This window comes from Coffea arabica, chromosome 7e, assembly GCF_036785885.1.
Source record: "Coffea arabica cultivar ET-39 chromosome 7e, Coffea Arabica ET-39 HiFi, whole genome shotgun sequence".
In the NCBI taxonomy this organism is placed as follows: domain Eukaryota; kingdom Viridiplantae; phylum Streptophyta; class Magnoliopsida; order Gentianales; family Rubiaceae; genus Coffea; species Coffea arabica.
In genome coordinates this window covers 9,291,006-9,312,575 of record NC_092323.1, presented here as the reverse complement: position 1 = coordinate 9,312,575, position 21,570 = coordinate 9,291,006, and the positions used below count along the sequence as shown (strand labels likewise).

The window sequence follows — 21,570 nt, the reverse complement described above, 5'->3', positions numbered from 1 at the left end:
CATGGCAAAATTTTCTTTTTGCTGAAAAGATTAATATATTTCTGTGCACATGTTGCAGCATTTTAGATGTATATACTATATACTCTTCAGTTGCAAGAGGAAAAGTTAAACCAAGAAAAGGGAAAAAAAAAAAAAAAAGAGGGCAAAATTCTGTGAAGGACAAAAATGCAGCAGGGACAGACTTTGAGGAGACATCCAAATAATTTGTGATATTTACGATGAAGGGGCAAGGCCGCTGGGGTGCAGAGTTCGAAATACATGCGCCCTTTTTTCTTCTTCGAAATATAACGGCCGCGAATAAAAGTTAAGGATATAAAATCCTGCCGTGTCCCACCTCTTTCGTTCTAAAGGTATAATCATTCTTTCTGTTCTGTCTTCTTTTTTGTATCTCTCTCTCTCTCTCTCTCTCTTTCATTCCAGTTCCAATTCCACACTCAAAGTAAAGAACCCTTTTTTTTTTTTTTTTGTAATTTTCGAGGACATTGATGATGATCATTGGAAAATCTTACTAATTTTAATCATGGCACCACTAAGTGGCTGCTTGTTATGTTACAGTACTACTGCTAGTTGCATCTTTGCACGGTCCAGAACCCACAGGCCAGCGATCAGATCAAACTGGGACTAGCCTCCAACCGGCTCAATCTTCCCCCAACTAGAGAGTAGGGAGAGCCACCCCACACAAGAGCTTCATCCCCATGTGGGTCCCTTCGTAAATCTCTGTCGTGAAATCTATGGTCTCCACGCGCTACTCAACAAGCTGCGCCACATATAATTTTTTCATTGGCATTTTGAGAAGCTGACAGTATAGATGACTGAGGAGTGATGACTACTAATAATTCTTTATTGAACGAACCTTGACGTAGAGTATGTCCAAAGTACAGTGCTAGTACTAGTTAATTTTCTTGTTTGGTGCTTGGCTGAAAGGTGAATAAGACTATGGGAATCATGAATCTGGTTTGTAAATGAAAACTAGCTAGGAAAATCTATGAGAAATCAATTACTATATGTCATGTAAAACAACTAGCATTCTGCATCTTGAAGCTTTTCTCTGGAATGGAAAGACGTACGTACAATTACTGATCAGTGGCTGCTGCCAGTGACATTCAGCTGTTTCAAGCATTCTCACAGAAGCTGATCATGAGGGCATCGCATATGTACTAACTACATTTTAACATATATATTGAAATAGGGGAAGAAAGGTAGAGACTATCCTACAGATTTAGGGGGAATTCTGCGACCTGCCTCCGTAGGTGTTGAGGCTTAGCTCAAGGGAAGTTCGAGAATAACCCACGTTGCCATTGGGCTGGTACCAGTCGGTGTAGTAGCAGTTTTGTTCCTGCTGCTTATTGGTGCAGAAGCCAGATACGTCTTCACCGTGCATGGGGAAGAGAGGGAGAGTTTCTAATTCTGGGACCGGTTCTTCTTCCTGCTCCTGATCATCCAATGTTTCAACAAAGCATGTTTTCTTTTCCAGGAATTGGTATGGTGAAGGATAAGGTTCAGCCCCAGCCCCGGCCCCAGCCCAAGAGAAGTTTTGGAACATAGACCCACTCGCTTTGCCACTTGGTGATATGGAGCAATCCTGTGTGTAATCAAGATATATATATATATATATAAGCGAGAAAGCGAGACTTATTATTTGAGTAATGTTCCCCTAATGTTGATGAAGACGCCAATTAAGTGATTAACATCAACATAACCTTTTTCTTACTTATTAAAAGTGTACGCTTTTTTAAAAGTGCATTTTTGGACTCTAATAGTGGTCCTATCACTTAAAATAAGTTGATTTCCATGAGAAAGTGCAGCCTTAATTTATTTGAGCACAAGCTAGCCTCTTGTCTGGATCAAAACTCACGGGAAAATTTCACCGAATTAAAATACTTGCCAGGCTTCTCTGCAGCTACTTTACTATCTTAGGAATTTGTACAAACTATCTAAAATTTCTTCTACTCCTTAGATTAACTAAGTAGAGAGGATCTTTAAGTATCCACGTTACTCTATTTGATCTGCACTTTTTTTTTTTCTCTTTATGTGGTTTTAATGTCAAAATAACAAGTAAGACGCTCAAACAATACACTGTGATCTCTTTTGCTTGAGTGGATTAAGCTGTAGAGTTTCAAAGCTTTAAACTTTAATTCAGCTTTTGTATGTGTAGACTAACCCTGAAACTTTTCTCCATTGCAAAAGATCCATAACCATAATTTCCCACCTGGCCAGCAGCATGCAGACCACCTACAGAAGCTGATGACGAGGGAGCACCTGTAAGGAAACCAAAAGTTTCCCCCGAAAACCCTCAAAGATCTTGAATATGAAAACGCTAAAATGTGAAAAAAGGAACACACGCACACACACACACACTAGTTACAGTAATATATAGTAACATTTCAATTTATGCAGGAGGAAGGGCAGAAAAAAAGGGAGGTTTAGAAATCACCAGAAGTGATGTTAGGGTACTTGGTACTGCAGATGGATTCTTGATAATCAGATCTCCAAACACCTCTTTGCATAGCAGATATATCAGTGGTAAGGCGTTTTTTCTGCCTCTCACGAGCTTTATGGTTTTGAAACCAATAAAAGACGTTCTTGCCTTCAATCTTGCCGTATTGCCTGAGTTTAGCTGAGATTTTCTGAATCTGATCAGCAGTTGGAGACCTAACTCCATTGTTGTAATAAAGATCCTTCAAGATTCTTATTTGTTCAGTGGTGGGAGTCCACCTGGTACTGCTTTGCCTGCACAAGAAACTGTTTTTACTACAGCCCCCATCTTCATTTGGCACCAGCTGGTTTTGTTGTTGCTGCTGCTGATGGTTCTGTTGTTGTTGGGGTTCCATGATAGGTTGGAAACTAGAGAAAGGTTACAAAGAGAAGCAAACAAAACAGCAAAACAGACTCACAGAGAGAGAGTGAGAGAGAACAGACTGAGAGAGAAAATTTGGTGAGAATGGAATGCATGAGATGGTGAGAATAAGACAAGTATAAAAAGGGGTGGAGGAAGAGGCACATGGAGGTGATAAAGAGAGGATATCCGAGATATCTGAGGGAGAAGGACTGAAGTTGACAGAGCGATAGGATAACAAAAAGGAAGGGACAAAAGAGGGACTAGAAAGAGAGGGTTTCAGAGGAAGTTTGCTTGGATGAAAAGGCATATATCAAAGCTACCTTGATAAATGCAAGGACATAAGCTCACTCACAGAAAAAAGAATGAGGAATGACATGATATGCAGTATTGATTGGAAGGAAGAGAAAAGTCGAGCTTCTGAATGAAAGAATGAATGAAGCTTGCTTCTCTATGATTTTCCGTTGTGATTTACTACCTTTTTCTTTTGTTTTTCTTAGGATATGGCCCCTCTTACCAGACCCTAAAAGCCAAATTTCAAATTCACCCCTGCAGATGGTGAGTTACCCTCAGGGTTCTAATGGGTGAAAGTCTTAACTTTATAGCCAACTAAAGGAACCCTTTTTCTAGTCGAGTAATGTAATATGGCTCAAAGAAGTAAAGGGAGACATGGTCGTGAAAATGGTAATCATTAACCGTACTTACACTCATTCGAAGGCCTAATCAGATGATTTGTGATTTTTAAAAAATCAGAATAGCCCTTGTCCAGTTATATATTTAACCTTCCCTTCCATATCTGTGATTTGCTTTTTTTTTTTTTAGTTTTTGGAAATTAAGCTTGATAGTTAATAGTTTAATTGTTACCATTAACGACTTGGAAGACAGTTTTCAAGTCAATTCTGTATAAACAGCTAAGGATGAAGATTATAAGTTGTTAGTCGCTGAAGATTACTTGTTGATGAGTAATAACTTAAAAGCACCTAAAATGAGATGATAGAGAATGAATATTCCTCCAGCATTACCATTGCTTCAGGAAAGGATAATCTCCTTGCAATAGGCGGCCTGGTGGGACTTTTGGTGGCGCAAGAAAGACCAAGACGAGAACCCATTTCTCAAATTAAAAATTTCACTCTCATTGTATGTCAGTGATTAGAATGCCTCAAAGTGACAGTGGAATTACCTACGCATGCTTCAGTACTCTACAACTATAACATATTCCCATGTTCCCACTATTGGCTTCTTTCTTCATTTTTTTCCCTCTCTTTTTGGGTGGTTATCATCAGGGTTTGGGCTGTTGCAGTCAAAGGGCTCAAGAGTTTTAGCTTAGATTGTTTATTATAACCCGTTGGGTTGTTGGGATCGATTAAGGAACTGGATAGTTGAAATCCTAATTCCTTTCAGTAGATAATGAAGATAATTTATGGATGCAGCTCAAAATCTTTCATCTGGTCTAGTTACTTAAAAACAGTATATGGTGCTACATATACTGTAATTGTTAAAGATGCTTGAACCCACAATTGAATGTAGGGAAGCCTTTTTGAAACTGTAGGAGAGATGGGCAAAGTTGGAGGATGCTGATGGTGGATAGAGAATCAGGTCTGGAGTCATTTCTGCTATGAAGTATGAAGGAGCAGCACGCGTTCCCAAAATAAATGCAAAGCATTTAGTAGAAGTGGTAGGGGGCTATCGCTATTTGCTAATTTGCTATGTCTCTCTCTGGAGGGGAGCAGTAAGGGTACAAGCAGCAGCAGCAGAAGTAGTACGTACTACATGCATATTGCATTTCAATTGGAGGAAGATGATCAGATTTTGATTCGAAGATGACAAAAAAGCTCCATCATTTTCAGGGTTCTTTTTCCTAACGCCGCTATCTATCTCCGAAACCCTCAACATCTGGTCTAAATATCACTCCATTTTGCTCTTTTCTGTCTGCAGCTGCAGTGAGTGATAGCTAGCATTATGTGCTATAGCTAGATAAGCTTAGGTAGTACCCGATTAAGATCGGCCTTGTTGCAGATTTTCCTCTTCATGTGTAATTTACAATGAGCACGCTGGCTGTAAACATTTCTATGTTTGCTGAATGTCTTAGTCCCTGTGAATACCAGTCTATTTGTTTTCATATCTCACCAAAAAGAGTAACCTTGTTTAGGGTTTTATGTGTAATCGAGTTTTACTCCGGAAAACATTTGCACTTGCCAATGAATAGAGGGAAATCAGGGAATCAAGTTGGGGATTTTCTGTGCTGGGAAAGGGTTTAATATTTTGTGATCAGGGTTATACAAACATGGGAATGATCTGATCATAGAGGATTCTTTCAGGTTGTGTTGTGATTTTGGCTGTTTTTATGTTCTTTCTCAAATGTACAAATCACAAGATTTGGACATTATGCCTTTGACAGTTTTTTTTTAGATTAAAAACATAGAATTCATACTTCAAACCACAGGAACAACTACTAGTAGTAAACAGCTGAAACGCGACATTTCTTGTGCAAGTAATTGGCTTGCAAAGAAAACCACGCTGGATATACATAAAATAGTATGCTGAATTTAGCTAATAACAAAAGGAAAAAGAGAGAGTGAGGGAGAGAGAAATCCAATGTTAACTAACTTGATGGCCTTAGCTATGGCATATATTTTGATGTGCTGTTATATTATGTTTTCGAGGTGGTCTGAAATCTGAATCAAGTTGCCGCAATTCCACTGCAGAGCGAATGTCATTGGAGAGAGCACCCCAGAGCCGGGAATGAGATCAGAGTTTATGTGATTCTTTCTGGTGGTCAGGATGTTTGGATATTTGCCCCTGAATTCATGATGTTTCATTTAATACACATAGGTAAATAACATGCACCCAGCTAATCGCAATTTTGCGTTCCAAAAAAAAAAAATCACCATACAAAATTGGATGAACTCTTAAAGTATTAATTCAAGTTCCTAAATATGATGATCCCTTTTAAGTTTTGATTGCATTGTAATGACATGCATAAAGAAATGAAAATCTGGTATTCTTTAAAAAAAAAAAAAAAAAAAAGAAGAAGAAGAAGTTCCAAAGCTAGTAATCTGACCAAAAAAAGAAAGAATTTACAGCAAATTAATGTCATAGGAGTAATTTATTGGAAATGCCACTATACTGTCCTTTCATCACTGTCTGCATGCACAAACTAATTGGAACTATTCATTCAGTATTTCCCTGGAATTCATCCTCTGCCTTAACAGTCTCATCCCTCCATTTTCTCCTAAAATTCTGACTACTATTGCAGACTCTTGGGCCTCTGTCTCGGGGTTCACCTTTTGAGATTGCATTATTGACACTATCATCATGACCACTTATCTCTCTTGCAATATTTCATTAGTTTTTCATTCTTTCATCCCTCTGATGACTGATGACTGATGAGCCAGGACACGAAAAAATGCAGCACTATTCCTTCTTGTTGTTGATCACAGTCAAGAGTACCGTTTCTTTAGAGGTTGATTTTCCAGCAAAAGCTAGCTCAAAAACCCCTGTCCCATGTCCTCTCTTAATATATCCCAAATCTTGGTCTGCTACAGCTTACCTCATATGTAAGTAGTGACCTAACCAAATCCTAGGGTGCAAATTGCAAAACCCTTCACTACTATGGCCTCTATTCACCCTTTTCTTTCGGGTAATCATGCATCTTCTTGATGTTATTATTAATTGTTTTCTCTTCCATATCTCCAAAGATTTACTCTCATCATCATCATCCCCCTCAGATTTCTTCCCTCTCTCTCACGCACTCCCTATACATTATATGTGCTAGCGATCAATTTCTTTTTCTGCTTTCTGACTTTGTTAATTTCTACAAAGAGACTAAAAACCCCAAATAAAGGAAACTGCAGCTACAAGGCATTACTTCATTGTTTGTGTATTGTGGTAACTTGTAATAAATTTGGGAGATGTGAAAGTCGAAAATGAATACCCCTCACCCCCCTCAATTGCCAATTTTATGGGACTACTTGATATGCGTGAAGGAAGCAAACTTGCCAAGAATGGATGATGTTCCCACGTACAAGTGTGCATGCCATGGACTAGACAGCAGTTACTGCTGAGTTATGGACGGCTGTGATGATGGAAGAGGGAGCTTTCATGTTGTAGTAGTAGTAGTACTTTTTTTTCACTACTGCTACGCTCTTCAGTCTTCAGTCTTCACTCCTCACTAGGTAGTATTCTAGGTGGACCCCAGCTTCAATGTACTTTGGGGGTTTAACACATAGGACCCAAATCTGTGCATGCCTTCTTGTTCAGTTGCTTGGACCGCATAGACGAACAGACGACAGTTTGGAGTTAATTGTACATTTACAGCCCCCTAATTGACTCAAATTGCCCTTGTGTTGACTGAATCTCTGAATAGGTAAAACAGGGCCACAAATAATTTCTCCTCTGTGACTGTTTGACTGTAATGTTTTCCTGAATAAGGGTGTTGTGAAAATGTGAATTGTAAACAGTCACTGGGATTTGCTTTAGTGTGGTCCTTGTAGACTCCTATTATCTTATCTTCGTTCTTTCATTTCCTCTCATTTTATGGTCAAAATTAAGATGGGGTTTCTTTGTTCTCCATGAAGATTGGAAAGCAAGTACGGAGATAAATAAATGGATGTGGGAAAGAAACGATAAAGAACTTAATAAAGCAGTCTACGGCAGAATTTAATGGCAGTCTACTTTAATTCCTGCCTAGTTCTTCTAAAAATGCTGCGAGAGACTTGTTTTCTACATATCCTCTTCCTTTAATAAAGCAGCAGCTTTTACGACTCTTCCGGCGCAGACGTATTGTTAGTGTAATACACTCGACGTCAAGGCACCACTGATACTGAAGCACATAAATGTTATCAAACGAGGATCACGAAATTTCTATCAAACCTTCCTTTTTTCAAAAAAAAAAAAAAAAAAAGCAATGTCCATGATAGACCATTTGTACAAGAATTGCAGAATCGAGGCAACTGGTGATGAACTTGGGCCACAGCAGAAGAATAGGAATCCATTATATTTTATGTAATCTCCGGAGTGTGTTAAAATGTTGATACAATGAACTTATAATGCAATCCAACCTTCAAGTAGAATTAGACCGAAAAAGACAACTACAAATCTCGTTGTACAACTTGCACTCTGAAATGAAATTGGAGAATAATTATATATAAAAAAAAAAAAAAAGAAACATCAAACCACAATGGCTTGCTACTGTCACAACCAATCAACTAGAGATAATCCAATCGCATAGCTGATTTGATGCAGCTGCTGATAGCTTCCGTTCATTTGCCCCACACAAGACACGGGCAAATAGTAGTAACGTATCATCCAGAGACTGGAAACCTTAAAAGGCTTAATATTGACTCGAGAACTTACTTACCCAGCCATAAATCTTTACATCCGACTAAACGCTTCTTTGAGATGATAATCTGAATCATCTGTCACAGGACCCATTGCTGTGTAATATTCTCACCAAGCAGTAAAGAAATCAAGAGACGGGGACAATTAATGATTCAGCTGTCACAAATTTGTTATCTCCTTGCGCCACCTACATAAGCAAGGCAAGATGATGAAGCCACCATGTACAAAGGAAAGCATGCCAACAACCAACAGCTCCTTTTTCCACTGGATGTGGCGGCAAAAGAATCCATACACAACTCTGGATCAACTTCAACATAACCCTTAATTTTCCAAATACAGCTTTACGTTTCGCCTATTTACAAAACCTTGTCGAGTTCGATTTGACTGACGTACATTTGAACCCCTCTCTATTGATCCTTTTGCTTCACTGCTGTTTTCATCTCCCTCATCTCTTCTGACTACCAGCTTTTTCCCAAATCCCCTTGGTTTTGGAGAAGTCAATTTCTTTGGCCTATCTACTCCGTAAGTCAGTGGCTGTAGACCTTGCAAATCAGGTTCAGGAACATAACCTATTGGCCGTTTTAATTCATCCATTTTCCTGAATGTAATCGATATCCTGGGTATATATATATATATATATAACTAAGGCGTAAGCATCTCAAAAAAAAAAATGACAGTGCAAAAATACGTCATGAAGCTTGGATACGTACCTTTTGCTGGGAACAGCTGGGACACAATGCTTAGCTATATCAGCTCCATTCCCATTTAACACAAAAACAGATCTGAAGCAACATCATAGCCAAAAAATGATCCCTTACATTCATAGCGACAACTGATAAATTATAAACTCTCAAGCACATCTAGACTCAGGCATAAGAAACAAAAGCTGTGACTGAATCGCGAAAGACACACACACAGACACCCAAACGAAAAAAAAAAAAAAAGACTTACCCAACAGGCAACGGGATGGCTGCAGAACCAGAAAACTCGCCTGGACCAATGATTTTCAAATCTGATCCAAATACAATACTGCACTCGCTAAGGAATGACACAGTACAGAATGGGCGAACAAAATCATGATTGTCGATATGAGGGGGTATACAGTCCCCCTCATCATAGATATTGACAATGCAGCTGTCTGGAACACAAGATGGCGGGAGGACATGCCACCTGATTAGCCTTTTAATCATGACCTTAAAGAGGTCAGGAAGAGGATCGACGACTTCATTCTTGAGGATACCCGGAGGATTACCATTTTTATCCTGTCACGTGCAAGAGATCAAGTTGTAAGGTTTCCTGTTGGAAACTATCAACAAGATTAATCAAAATGCGGGCACTAATAGCAATGAGCAGAAGAAATTACCACTGCATAATTATAGCAGCAACCAAACTGCATAGTAACACGACCTTTGCCCCTCATCCACTTCTGTGGTGCAGTAAAAGTGCGTGCTGAGAAAATCATTCAGACACTTCAGTGCCAGGCCATTTACAGATACCACTACAATAACAATTTAAAGCAACTAGAAGAAGTCTCTATAGAAGTATTGCCCTTCCTGTTCAAGTTTGCTTTTGGGAACAAGCAGCAATTAATTCAGTGAATAAATCTGCTAGACTGGATAATTGTCATAAGCATCAAATTCTTCCGTAAATAGTAAAATTTCATTTCAACTACTCTCAGACTCATTGTAAGCATGCATGTATAGACAAAAAGATTTTCCATAAGTTTTTTCTTGCATTACCATCCTGTTCTTACATCTTCACCAAAGAAAAAGGTTGTTTATTATACGTCTTAGCCACAAAATAAAAAATAAAAAAAAAAGAATAACAATAAAACAGAGTTTATATGGATAAAATTGGTGGATAAATTGACTTACCTTTTAATTCGCCTTTCTTTCCCATCTCCTGAAGCACTTCCACATAATCAACTATCCTCTTCTGCTCTGCAGCACTAAAGACACCGGTATGTAGCTCAAGGCCGTCAAGTATATTAACAGGTTTGCCTTTAACTCTCTCCAAACACATAAAATCCTTCTTTCTTTTCACATTAGTAAATCGAATGTACTCTCTTTGCTCCCTTGACAACTGTGTCTTTTGCTTAACTTCCTGGACTGTTAAATTCTCCTCGGCAACACCATTCGCATGGCCAACCTGCCTACTAGTGACTTCATTCTCTTCCTCTGCCTCAAGCTCATCCTCCTGAGCCATATCAGCCCACGACATTTTCTCCCTAGGAGCTTCAAAAAGTGCAGGATATGAGCTTGATGTTTCAATTGTGGAGGCCTCAGACTCCATCTCAGCAACAGGCTCTGATGACCCATCTACACCATCTTTCCAGGACCCTAATGAATTTGTATCAGCAATCTCATTCACATCTACATCATCCTTCCAATTTCCAAGTGAGGTAGTGTCACAGTTGTTTTTGTCACATCCACTAATGTCCATATTTTTCAGAGTCAAAACTACTGGGTTCTCTTCGGCCCCTACATTCATAGAAACACCGAAGCACATTAGACAACTCATCAAATAAAAACCATGAACAACAAAACTGAGCACAACAGTAATATCTTAAAGTTAGCATTACATTTTTTTAAAACTGACATGCTCGAAATCTTCACTTACCTAATAATCAAACTCTACTGGATGTTAATTGCCCACAAAACCTCCATAGTGCTGGCAAAAATAGAACAGGAAACTACAGCCATTCACCCTATCATCTCTTCTATATTTCTCAATAATGATGCCTGCTCAATAAGTCCAACTAAAACAACTAAAAAAGATTCCTTAGATTCACTAGTAGTAAAAGGTAGAAGGGCTACGCTGAAGTCAGGTCTCTGAGAAAGCTACCCTGGCATCAGAATCCTTACATTGCAAATTCTATACTTGCAGAATTCGGAATTAGGCAGATCATTCTGTGAAGTCAGGATTAGACCACTCTGGACCTAATGTATCTAAATCTGGAAATACATTGCAAAATCTGCATTTGCAGATTAGGAAAGGGTCTGCTCTCCCCTTGCAAGGGCTGCATCACCTGAGAACTATATGCCTAAGTATGCTTTTACAACCAGGTTAACATGTAAAAACACATTTGTCACAAGGATTAGACCTCGAGTTTTGGGTATACAAGCTGATCAACTATGAGTTTTTCCCGGTGAAGCCTATATAGTTGGGCATATTCAACTTAAAAGAAAGAAACTTATCTAGTTTGGTTAAATTTCAGGACTTAATCTCTTACATATCCATGTGCAGCCATCTACAAAATTTGGATACTAAGAATCAAAGATCGTGCACCGCGCCCTGCCTGGAGCTGTGCCATCTATGAAGATTGGAGAGCAGAGAACTATTACTCAAGTGGGCTGTCCATCAAATGGGTTGCCTTGTAATCCCTTGACTATAATCGTCTTAATTTTTGATATTGACCTCTTTTCTGATATATGTGATCATAAGGGGTATGCTTGCTTTCTCCCCTACAAGCTCTATTATCTTCTTAAATAAATATGTCAAAGCTCAGCTCTTTAAAAAAAGAAAAAAAGAAAACTTTTCGTCCGCACTTCACCCAACTAATTTTGCTGTCGTATACGTATACTTTTTCCTCGAGCACCCCAGGTCCCATTAATTCTACAGAATAAGATAAACGGATGACATATAACTCCAAGAGAGAAGAATGAAACAAAAACTGGTAATAGTGAAGAATACAGCCAAATAGTACAAATATGCAAGAAGAATATTGATAATTCAGATGCAATTCAATATAGAAAACTTCGAGCGTGCAAGGATTTGCGAGAGAGGAGTACTACCGGGATCAAGGGATCGAACGAGATCGGAGAGGGTTTGTGTGCAGCGACGGCAAAGCCCTCGGGAGAGAAAAGGCAGCCAATTGGAGAGGAATTCGGAGGCGATTCGGAGGTCATCGGCGTTGTATTTGAGTAAAAACGGGTCGTCCTTCCGAGTTCGCGGCTGCTGCTGTTGGTGGTTGTGGTGGTTCGCCATCCCAATAATGAGTCGACTCGCTGGACAACCGACTCCAACTTTACTCCTTTTTATTCCCCAGTTTTTATTGCGCGGAATTGGAGTTCCTTCAGGTGGAAGATCAACAAGCAGTGAAATTTACGGCAGAGTTCTCAATGGGGTTCGGAATTAGTCAAGGATTTTTTGCAATTAGAGTGGAATTGGAGGATGTATTTGGAAATTTCTATTTATCTGAAAAGGGCCTGGCAACTTGTCGGGTTTGCAAACCGAGCTGTAAGAGAAGTTGATAAATTTGGCATAATTTCTGAAGATTCTGGCTTTTTATGAGGAATGTTTTCACTTTTTACTGGTTTTCTTGTCCTAGAAAATAGTAGTTGGACTGCTAAAAGACAAATTGAGCCCCCAAAATCCAAAAGCTTCTAGAAAAACAGTAGGGCTGTCAATAGCGCGGGCTGCTCTAAAATCCCCCTTCTCCCGTCCCGTCACATGATTTCACAAGTGTCCCACGATTGTTTAATGCTATTTTTTTATTTTGTATTCTTTTTATATATATAATATCAATAATAACATTATAGAAATATTTTTTAGATTTTTAGCTAATATTCAATGTAAAATTAAGGTTAAAAATCATTTTGATCTTTTTTTAATTCATTTCTCTACATTTAATAGCAAATTTAAATTTATAATCATCGTATTTGTTTAAACAACTTACAATGTGTTTAAAAATTTGAAGTAAACTAAAAAACCAAATCATCATTTTATCATATAAATTATGATTTTTTAGTTCTCAAATTTTAATAGATATGCATATAATTGATGAATAGTTATAATGTCTACAGCAAATCTAAACTCACAATTATCATATTTATTTTTATTTTTTAGTAAATAACTTACAATATGTAAAAAATTCAAGTAAACTAAAAATAACCAAATAATCATTTTATCATACAAACTATGATACACACACACACATACATCATATATATGTGTGTGTGTGTATGTGTTTGTAATTAGTGTTCCCATTTCACTGACAAGAGAGATAAGTGATATTTTTAAAACTTTAGAAGTGTCAAATAATATTAGCATAATTCTCAGAGGAGATTTTCTAATATTATCGCTTTTTTAAATTTTATATTAGTAACAGGGGACAGGGTAGAGGTATCTTCCCTGTCCCTTGCCACATTTAAAACGAGGGGAGAAAAATCTTTTCAATCTCCACACTCGCATCATGACTTCCAATTTGGGCACTTGCCGTCTTCGTTGCTATCCCTAAGTAAAACATGGTAAATGATGGAGTTTTTGGAAATTAAATAAATGGCACCCTCCAGATTTTGTGTGCTTTGTCTTAATTCTAGTTGTAGCATTGATTTGGAAATTATCCTTTTCATGTCTATGCTAGAGGTGATTTAACATGTTACTAAATTTGTCTTGGAATTAATTTCTTATGTAATGTTGGTGACACTAATGAAGGAGGACCTAGGGACAGACTACTCAGCGGGAGCAAGATTGTACACTTAAAATTAAAAAAAAATAAATTTAGGTTTATATTCTACTTCCTATAATTTTTCTAGTTCAAGTAGTAATTAAATGTATCTCAATTAATAGCTTTGAAACAATGGGACCTAGAAGAAATACTTAAAAAAAGGAATTAATTGTCTAGAGATGACCACTTTTCAAATTAGAGGTGGCATTGTCAAGATATAAGGATATTTTTTTTAAATTAAATGGGGCAATTATGAGAGAAACCAAAATTTTTATAAAAATTTCAAGCCTAATTTGTAATTTTCACAAAGTTGAGTAGGGGCAATCGGTCACCCTCACATTTGGCTAACATTTTTTTTTTGTTTTGCTAATTTTAACGTCCTAGTTAACTTGTTTCTTAATCGTAGTAATTTTTATTGCATTTGATCAAGCATTCAATTCCATTCACACAAAAAAAAAAAAAAAAAAAAAGGATCAAACTTTCAATTATTTGAACGTCTCTGATATGTCCCTTTTTTTTTTAATTTTTTACTTTCCTTTGTGGGGCCAGTCCCTTTATAATAGCATAGCAACATTTTTTGAAGGATAAGAGGGATAAGAAATCCATCCACTGGCTGACTGGCTCCGATACAGGTAAGTAACGAACACGGCCATGCTATCTCCGCCAAGACCTTTGAATGCTATCCCAGCTTCAATTTCCCTGGCATCATCCCAACGCCAACATGTTCAATTCCTCACGCTTGGTCCCATTAAAAGCAGCAGCGACGACATCAACGGTGAAACCGGCAGCAACGAACCAAATGCGTCAACACCAATTCAGCAGCCCATAAAGCCTCCAGACACGGTGGAGATTCGGTTCCGAAGGGGTTCAAGAAGAAGAAGAAGAAATCAACAGCAGGACGGCGCGTCCATGAAAGCAGAGACAGCAGCTCATCCCAAGGACTGGGAATCCATGACTCTGACCGAGAAGGTTGTAGAGCTCTATATGGGGGAGAAAGGTATCTTGTTCTGGCTTAACAAGTTTGCTTATGCTTCCATCTTTATCATTATTGGGGGGTGGATAGTATTCCGCTTTGTTGGCCCCGCACTCAATCTTTACCAGCTGGATTCTCCTCCCTTGGCTCCCACCTCCATGTTCAAAGGTTAATGAGAATCTCTCTACGAATCAAGAATTGAAGTTTCTGTAGGTGCAGGATAGTCTAGAGTTAAAAGAGTGGATTAAGTTTTTCTGTTCGAGAACTATTACCCTTTGTATTTCTCTGTTATCCACGGCCTTGACTAGTATTCTAGTATATCCAATACATGAAAATTTGGTGCATTCAGATTCAATCACCACATTTTAAACAGTGAAAAGGCTCCTGAGAAAGATTGCACATTTTCATACTTCACACTGGAACACAACCTTTCATAATAAACTCAATTTGTACCCGCACTGTGCAGTAAATCAAACCAAATCTAGGCAGGATGATCGAATGATCACCGCATCGAATCCATGTGTCCAATAATCAACAGTAGCTGTTACACAATTGGAGCAAACTTAAAATCCCTTCAATGCTGTAGGCTACGCAACACCAACTTGCTGAAGAAGCACCTCTCTCTGCTTCTTGCACCTGTAATTCCAAGAACTTTGAGAATCAGCCCACTTGTATTGCAAAAATTCAGAAATAAGAGCATGCAGGGACGTGATAACAAATCTCAACGTTTCCATGCCATTTCTTTGATCTATGGTCTGCTATAACTTTCATTGAATTTTTTTAGCAGGTCTTCCTCCACTGAAGGAAGAGAGGAGTGGGGGTTGTAGTAGGAAGATGACATATCATAGCACAAGAAGCAGTTTAGTACTGGAAGTATGCTTCTCTAGGTACTGACCTGTTACATTCTGATCGAGATGCGTAGTTGTGATTGTTGCAATTATTGCACATCCAATCCCCATCACGCCATTGTTTTGCCCTGCCAGGTATGGGGGTCAAACACCAAAGAAAAGATTAAGAGCCAAGATACAATATGCTTAATGCTCCATACAAGAATCTGTTTATTGTTCAGAAAAATGTTTGATTCATAGAGAAAGGCTACAACTGGTTCTGTTTTACAAATTTAAATCTGATTCTCCAAGTCAGAAGACAGATGAGCACAGAAGGTAGCTTGACCAATACTTACTTTCATTTTGGAATCTTTGACTGTTCAAAGAAAGGCAGGACAGAACAATGAAAGGTAATGACATAATAGTGAGGAACAAGAGAAACTTAAGCATATATAACCACATCCCAGATGAATATAACACATCCAGGAAAAAAAAAATCCTTTGCCAACTTCCACGTAATATGAACAAAGCACCAAAGAAGCGATCATTACCCTTTGCCAAGAAGAGTAGGAGCTGCTGGTACATGCGGTACCTGCAGATTAAATTGCAAATTTGGACCCAAAGCTGAACTTGCACTTGGAAAGGTCGAGTAAATGAGAGATGGTTGACTGCCACTAGGACCGACAACAGATTCAGGTCCTGAATATGCAGGCTGCAACCCATAACCAGCAAATCAGATTTATAGAAATAAAAAAGGTCAAAGCTACAATTTAGAATCAAATACTCAATCTGAAACCCGATAAAGAAATTGGTGTCCAACCTGTCCAGCGTTCAGTCTCTTGCTATCCCATTCGTGAACAAGTTCTTCAGAAGCTACTCTTTTTGTTCCATGAGCTTCCATCAAATAGCACAGAAAAGATCAATTACAGACTCAAACTATCTGATTAAGGAACATAAACGTTGCCAACTTTCATTCTATTGGAGCCTCCCAAAATGATAAGCAAGTAGCAATACAGCCCCCACCGCCCAACCACCGCCCCCCCTTCCTCCCCAAAAAAAAAAAGGAGGACCTGTAATGGAAATGGTGGAAAAGAAGGCCACAATTAAAGAAAACAAAGAAATAAACATTCACGTCCGTATGTGAATGTTTAAAGAGACTTGGTACATAAAAAAAGACATCTCTACGTACCTGTAATTGCCGTACTGACAAAAGAAGAACGTGCAGCTTCTGGCATTGGAGTGTTGCATTTTTTGCACTACAGGACAACTTCACAAAATTCAGATGTGTGATCTATGTCACTTCATCTGAAAGAACAAGTTTAAATATTAAAACATTTTCTGCTTTGTCAGACCTGTGCACGAGAAGAATAGTTGTGAAAGCCACAGCTGCAGATCCAGTCACCACTGCGCCAGCTTTTTGGAGCAGAAACTAGTTGATTAGCTTGGCTAGCATGCAGAACACCAGAAGTATTCATCCCATTCACTGGCCAAGTAGCAGCTGGTTGAAGACCAAATTTATCAGCCCCAGCAAAAGGCCAGTTAGAGCTCAAAGGCAGTGACTGCTGGAGAGATCCATTCCCCAACAATCCGTTGTTTATCCTTTGATCGAGTCCTCCCTGTGCCCTGGCAAAATAATTTGGATAAGTTGGGACAGAAGCTCCAGGGATTGCCATAGCTGGCATCGCTGCTATCTCCTTTGGTTGCCCGCATTTTTTGCACTTTTCTCTTGATGCATAATTGTTGTTAGTGCAACCTATCGATCCATTGCCATACACACGCACCCAGAATGCAGCCAGGAAGTGGAAATATTCCAAGAAATGCACGCCAACCGCGATTGCATACAAAATCATCATCCAAAAACTTTAAAAATTCACAACCTAACTGAACTAGTGTTTGTTGCTAAAGACATTGCATGGAAGAAAAGAATAGCAACAAACAAACAGCATGAAATAATCAACAAAGTAGTATCCCACTCGTACATTCTTTCACAAAACTTGCAGCATAGATTTGACCGGCATCTTTAACTTCTTCTAATGTGCATGATGAATAACTAGCTTAGAAAAAAGTCTAAACACAACTGAATAATGCTGGAAACTCTTTAGATGCTTCAGATGATAACAAAATGTTTGATTTAACTTATAGCCTTATCTGGTTATCAGATTATCGCATATGCAGGGAAGAAACAAGCACTTTACTCTCTCTAGCTCAGACGTGCATCTAGCTTAAAGGTCTTATTTTTGAGAGACCGGCAAGTATGTGCTGTGAAGAAACCCTTAATTCCATGGCAAATAAAAGCAGGTGGTAATCATGGATTAGGGAGAAAAAATCGAAAAATAGAAATGGCTGCAGCTCTTAAGGTAATGTGACATAGTTTAACAAAGCTATAATTTAACTAGCTATGGAAGCGAAGAATTCTCATAGTAAATTATCAGAGCATACAAGAGTTATTTACCCTGGATTATGAATGAACGAAAGACAGAAGCAATTGCCAAATGGATAATTGGGGGGAACTTACCGGTGCAGATCCAATCACCGATGCGGGGGAGCCATTTGGAATCGGCTGGGGTTTTATTGTCAACCAGGAGCCTCGGCTGCTTGCATCTGTTGCAGAAGCATCTGAAAGCGTAATTGCGGTTGCCACAACCGCTGCAGTCCCAATCGCCTTCTCGTCCTCCACTTCCTCCATCGCCGCCGCCGCCACTCATCCGTATAAACTTGCTCGTGATAGATTCTGTCCCTCACCAAGAACAAGAAAACCCCAGAAGTTTCTTTCCACCGAAAAAAAAAGGGAAAAAAAATTATGCGACCCGGTGATGGTTAATTTTAGTAGTAGTACTGATGGGATCAAAATGCCAGACAAACCATACCTACGTGGAATTACAATTTTTTTTTTTTTGGTGGACTGAACGGAGAAGGTGTAAAACAGTAAAACTTTTTTGCTTTTTTTTTTTTGGGATTAATTCTACTAAATCCCCTAGAGAAGTGCTTCTTTAATCTTTATTGTCTCTTTGAATATTTAATTGAATCGATTCACTCTCTGCATTATTACAAATTTCTCAATTAGATACAATTGGGTTGGATAGCCCAATCTCGTTCTGAATTTCGCATGTGCAACATATATAATTTTATGAACTGGCCAATATACACATCCCATGCTATATAAAATTTTACAAAAAAAAAAAAATTTGAACAAATTTCCTTATACTATATAAGATTGAGTTTTTGTCAAAGAGGAGGTTGAATTTCAATCGCATAGGTAGGGACTTTTTGGAAATTCCTTATATTATGAAGTGTTTTGCAAGTTGAAGGTACAGGTCAGGAAAGCATGTGATTGGGTATATTAACCGAAATGGCCTTCTTTATAGACATTTAAAACTTTAAATGTGGTTGCGTGTTTGGGTATTTATGGTATGTGCAATTAATCTGGAACCATTTGTTGCTTTTGGTACAACTCATATAAGCATGTGGATTTGTGTAATTACTGAAATGGCCTTTACACAGCACACTTTCAGCTCTTGAGCCGCAGACAGCCGTTTGGGACTCGCGCTTTGGCTGAAATTGCCAAAAATGAGTCTTGGCCGCTCTCACAGACAACTGTTTGTGTCTGTAACTTGAACAGCCTTTTTCCCTGCTGTTCTTAGCCACTGTTGCCTAATGTTTCATGAGCTTTCCGGATAACTTCATGTTTGCATCTGGATATTAGTTTTTGTATTCTTTGGATGTTGTCTCATGATATTGTTAGCTTTAGCGTCATGATTCCCAGTTTGTCTTTTCATCCTCTCTCAGGTGTGAACTCCACTGTTTTGATGTCATTTATGCCTGAATTTAACGGCCATAAACATGGGTTTATTAATGACTCCATATCTGGCCTTTTGGGATTGGGTTGTTTCCCCCCTTTCAGCTTCAGGGATTGGGATTTTCCATGCCTCTTCCTTTCCCCAAACGGCTGCGCATTGATTATGCTTATTTCAATGCCTCCTCTTTCATCTTCTTCGGTTTCACCCTTTTAATATTCTGGGATTTGGGCTATTTTTTATGCCTTTCTACCGAGCATCTCAGAATGTTCTTTAGCCGCAGCTACTCCTGGTGATTCAGCTTGAGGTAAGATTTTTCCCGCAATTTTGTCGTTCATGTGGGTGGTTTGGGCCGTGTCTGGCATTGATATGTGCTTAATTCCTAAAATTTGACACTTGGCCCTTGTAATTTAGCTGCAACATACAGATTTTTTCACAAATTTAGAAGGCCTCTGTAATTTGACTGGTGTTCTTATAATGTTATAGGTTCGGGATAACAGCAAGAAAAAGCTCTCGGTGGGATTTCTGGAATAAGGTTAGCTTTTTGGGTATCAAGTCATTTGTGTGGTTTTCTAATATTTGTCACTACGGAACAACATCTACATCCTGGAATACCGGAAGTGCAATAAACGCAACTGAAGTAGCCGACAACCCAGACCTTAACTCTAAAGGAACACAAATGGATATTGCAATACAAGCAGTGGAAACAAAGAAAAGAGACAACTCAACCACTTTGGCACCCTCACCGTCTACAAAGTCCAGTGAAGGAACCAGTGGTACAACCCCTGCAAAACAAAATGAAGAAACCACCAAGAAGCAACGTATCTGAATGCTGCTTATTACAGCATCTAAAAGATTTTACTACTATTACTATCACTAAATAAGTGGACATACATAATGTCTTTTTGAACTACTCTATTATCTATCTGGATCATGGAAAACCTATTTGTCCGTACATTTTTGGGAATTTGCTGCATCTACTTATTTGTCTTTGGGAACTTGCTGATTCTAATATTGGGTGGTTCTTATGTTGTTTATCTCGTAATCGTACCTACCTCTAATTATGTCACATAGTGTACTATTTTTAGTTCAACGAAAACACTTCTTTAACCACAGGCACCAAACACCCGCGCGATGCGCGGGCACTCCCCCTAGTTTAAACTAGTAAAATAAGTAGAGACATAATGTGAATATTATGCTTATTGTAAAAAATGTTGAACTGATGAAATATAAAGTACAATGTGTTTGACAATTATATTTTTTCTAATACATTTTGCCATTATAACAAAGATATCAAAAATAGTAACCATGAGTTAATATATAGTAAAATTAAATTCAATTACGATCAATCTAAAATTGCACAAAATTAGAATTTTTAGTGAGATGGGGAAAAACCAGCTTATTTTGAAAATTTTTCAACAAGACCAAGCAATTAAAAAATTTTTATAATTAAAAACTTGGGGGTAATTTGGCTAAGTCAAAATACTACACGCATCGCACATGCTAAATTCGGCACGCAATTGGGCTTCCAACCTAATTGTACTTGATTGGGAGAACTATAATAGAGTAAGGGGTGAATTGATTCGATTAAACATTCAGGATCAATGCGAGGAATAAGAATTTTTTGAAGGGGTTTATCAAAATTAACCCTATTATTATTATTATTATTTTAGGATGTGGAGCCTCTAGTGACATACAACACAGTACTATACAGACACTAGTATAACAAATTGCAAATACTAATATAGCGAATGTGAATACCAATACTCGTTTGTCTGATAGTGGTTCTGTCCCTGTCAGTTCCTCAGTTCAGTTGAACTTGCGAAGTTTAGCAATTTCACAGGTACGTCATTCTTTAACCACACTATCTAAGAACTGATTTAGCTGCATTAATTGGCCACATCGAGTAGCTCTAGAAAAGGTGGTCCCAGTTAAATTACTTCTAAAGTCTCTCAAGAACCAATGTATTGTTGTATGACACACCAAGATCATGATTCTAGATTTTCCCATTTCCTATCGTAATCTTGTTTTCAATCAACTTAATTCAAGCAAATTATGTTTTGGAAAGTAATCCAATGAAGATGAGCTACCTCGTTGGATATAGCAGTGACTACCCCAAGTATGTACATCACAGGGGAGCTTCAATTCCGGCAGATGCTAATACAGGTTGCAATGATGGGTTCAAGTGGCTTCGTTCACCAACTCCAAATCCAAACATGGCAACTGGAGCTCTTGTTGGTGGACCATTTCTCAATGACAGCTATATTGATTCCCGAAACAATTCTATCCAAGTAGAACCAACCACTTATAACAGAGCCTTCATTGTTGGTCTTCTGTCTGGCCTTCTCACC

At 38.4% G+C, this 21,570-nt stretch overlaps 4 protein-coding genes across 6 annotated transcripts; 1 reads left to right on the top strand and 3 right to left on the bottom strand.

Annotated features, from left to right (window-relative positions):
• Positions 1-1,012: 1,012 nt before the first annotated feature.
• On the bottom strand, positions 1,013-2,874 carry LOC140011457 (protein WUSCHEL-like). Its single transcript, XM_072060346.1, has 3 exons — positions 2,435-2,874; positions 2,162-2,259; positions 1,013-1,582 (listed from the first exon to the last, which is right to left on the bottom strand). Exons 1-3 carry the CDS (start codon positions 2,829-2,831, stop codon positions 1,220-1,222), a joined length of 858 nt encoding a protein of 285 aa, XP_071916447.1. The 5' UTR covers positions 2,832-2,874; the 3' UTR covers positions 1,013-1,219.
• A 4,942-nt stretch (positions 2,875-7,816) lies between these two features.
• On the bottom strand, positions 7,817-12,289 carry LOC113700023 (RNA demethylase ALKBH9B-like). Its single transcript, XM_072059889.1, has 6 exons — positions 11,971-12,289; positions 10,051-10,656; positions 9,540-9,625; positions 9,128-9,438; positions 8,887-8,958; positions 7,817-8,792 (listed from the first exon to the last, which is right to left on the bottom strand). Exons 1-6 carry the CDS (start codon positions 12,161-12,163, stop codon positions 8,498-8,500), a joined length of 1,563 nt encoding a protein of 520 aa, XP_071915990.1. The 5' UTR covers positions 12,164-12,289; the 3' UTR covers positions 7,817-8,497.
• A 1,904-nt stretch (positions 12,290-14,193) lies between these two features.
• On the top strand, positions 14,194-15,736 carry LOC113700025 (uncharacterized). Of its 2 annotated transcripts, none has more exons than XM_072059892.1 (3): positions 14,194-14,622; positions 15,386-15,485; positions 15,582-15,736. In XM_072059892.1, the coding sequence occupies exons 1-3, from the start codon at positions 14,277-14,279 to the stop codon at positions 15,634-15,636; spliced, it is 501 nt and encodes a 166-aa protein (XP_071915993.1). In that variant the 5' UTR covers positions 14,194-14,276; the 3' UTR covers positions 15,637-15,736. The 2 variants fall into 2 exon arrangements, with proteins under 2 accessions (XP_071915993.1, XP_071915992.1); XM_072059891.1 differs by having other exon boundaries at positions 15,383-15,485.
• On the bottom strand, positions 15,009-18,249 carry LOC113700024 (ranBP2-type zinc finger protein At1g67325-like). Of its 2 annotated transcripts, XM_027220430.2 has the most exons (7): positions 17,941-18,242; positions 16,778-17,178; positions 16,615-16,681; positions 16,246-16,319; positions 15,977-16,137; positions 15,494-15,574; positions 15,009-15,234 (listed from the first exon to the last, which is right to left on the bottom strand). In XM_027220430.2, the coding sequence occupies exons 1-7, from the start codon at positions 18,128-18,130 to the stop codon at positions 15,186-15,188; spliced, it is 1,023 nt and encodes a 340-aa protein (XP_027076231.1). In that variant the 5' UTR covers positions 18,131-18,242; the 3' UTR covers positions 15,009-15,185. The 2 variants fall into 2 exon arrangements, with proteins under 2 accessions (XP_027076231.1, XP_071915991.1); XM_072059890.1 differs by lacking the exons at positions 15,009-15,234; positions 15,494-15,574; positions 15,977-16,137 and having other exon boundaries at positions 16,298-16,692; positions 17,941-18,249.
• Between the last annotated feature and the right edge of the window lie 3,321 nt (positions 18,250-21,570).

What these genes read in the sequence shown, in the direction of transcription:
- LOC140011457 (XM_072060346.1), bottom strand. Translation starts at nt 2,831, where the DNA reads ATGGAACCCCAACAACAACAGAACCATCAGCAGCAGCAACAACAAAAC. An exon ending in GTACCCTAACATCACTTCTG is followed by an intron (nt 2,260 to 2,434) that starts GTGATTTCTAAA and finishes GTTTCCTTACAG; the next exon opens with GTGCTCCCTCGTCATCAGCT. An exon ending in CAATGGAGAAAAGTTTCAGG is followed by an intron (nt 1,583 to 2,161) that starts GTTAGTCTACAC and finishes GATTACACACAG; the next exon opens with GATTGCTCCATATCACCAAG.
- LOC113700023 (XM_072059889.1), bottom strand. Translation starts at nt 12,163, where the DNA reads ATGGCGAACCACCACAACCACCAACAGCAGCAGCCGCGAACTCGGAAG. An exon ending in CGTTCGATCCCTTGATCCCG is followed by an intron (nt 10,657 to 11,970) that starts GTAGTACTCCTC and finishes CTATGAATGTAG; the next exon opens with GGGCCGAAGAGAACCCAGTA. An exon ending in CCAGCTGTTCCCAGCAAAAG is followed by an intron (nt 8,793 to 8,886) that starts GTACGTATCCAA and finishes ATATATACCCAG; the next exon opens with GATATCGATTACATTCAGGA.
- LOC113700025 (XM_072059891.1), top strand. Translation starts at nt 14,277, where the DNA reads ATGCTATCTCCGCCAAGACCTTTGAATGCTATCCCAGCTTCAATTTCC. An exon ending in GCTCTATATGGGGGAGAAAG is followed by an intron (nt 14,623 to 15,382) that starts GTATCTTGTTCT and finishes GAATTTTTTTAG; the next exon opens with CAGGTCTTCCTCCACTGAAG. An exon ending in CTGGAAGTATGCTTCTCTAG is followed by an intron (nt 15,486 to 15,581) that starts GTACTGACCTGT and finishes TTGCCCTGCCAG; the next exon opens with GTATGGGGGTCAAACACCAA.
- LOC113700024 (XM_027220430.2), bottom strand. Translation starts at nt 18,130, where the DNA reads ATGAGTGGCGGCGGCGGCGATGGAGGAAGTGGAGGACGAGAAGGCGAT. An exon ending in ACTATTCTTCTCGTGCACAG is followed by an intron (nt 16,682 to 16,777) that starts GTCTGACAAAGC and finishes GTTGTCCTGTAG; the next exon opens with TGCAAAAAATGCAACACTCC. An exon ending in CCTACTCTTCTTGGCAAAGG is followed by an intron (nt 15,575 to 15,976) that starts GTAATGATCGCT and finishes CATACCTGGCAG; the next exon opens with GGCAAAACAATGGCGTGATG.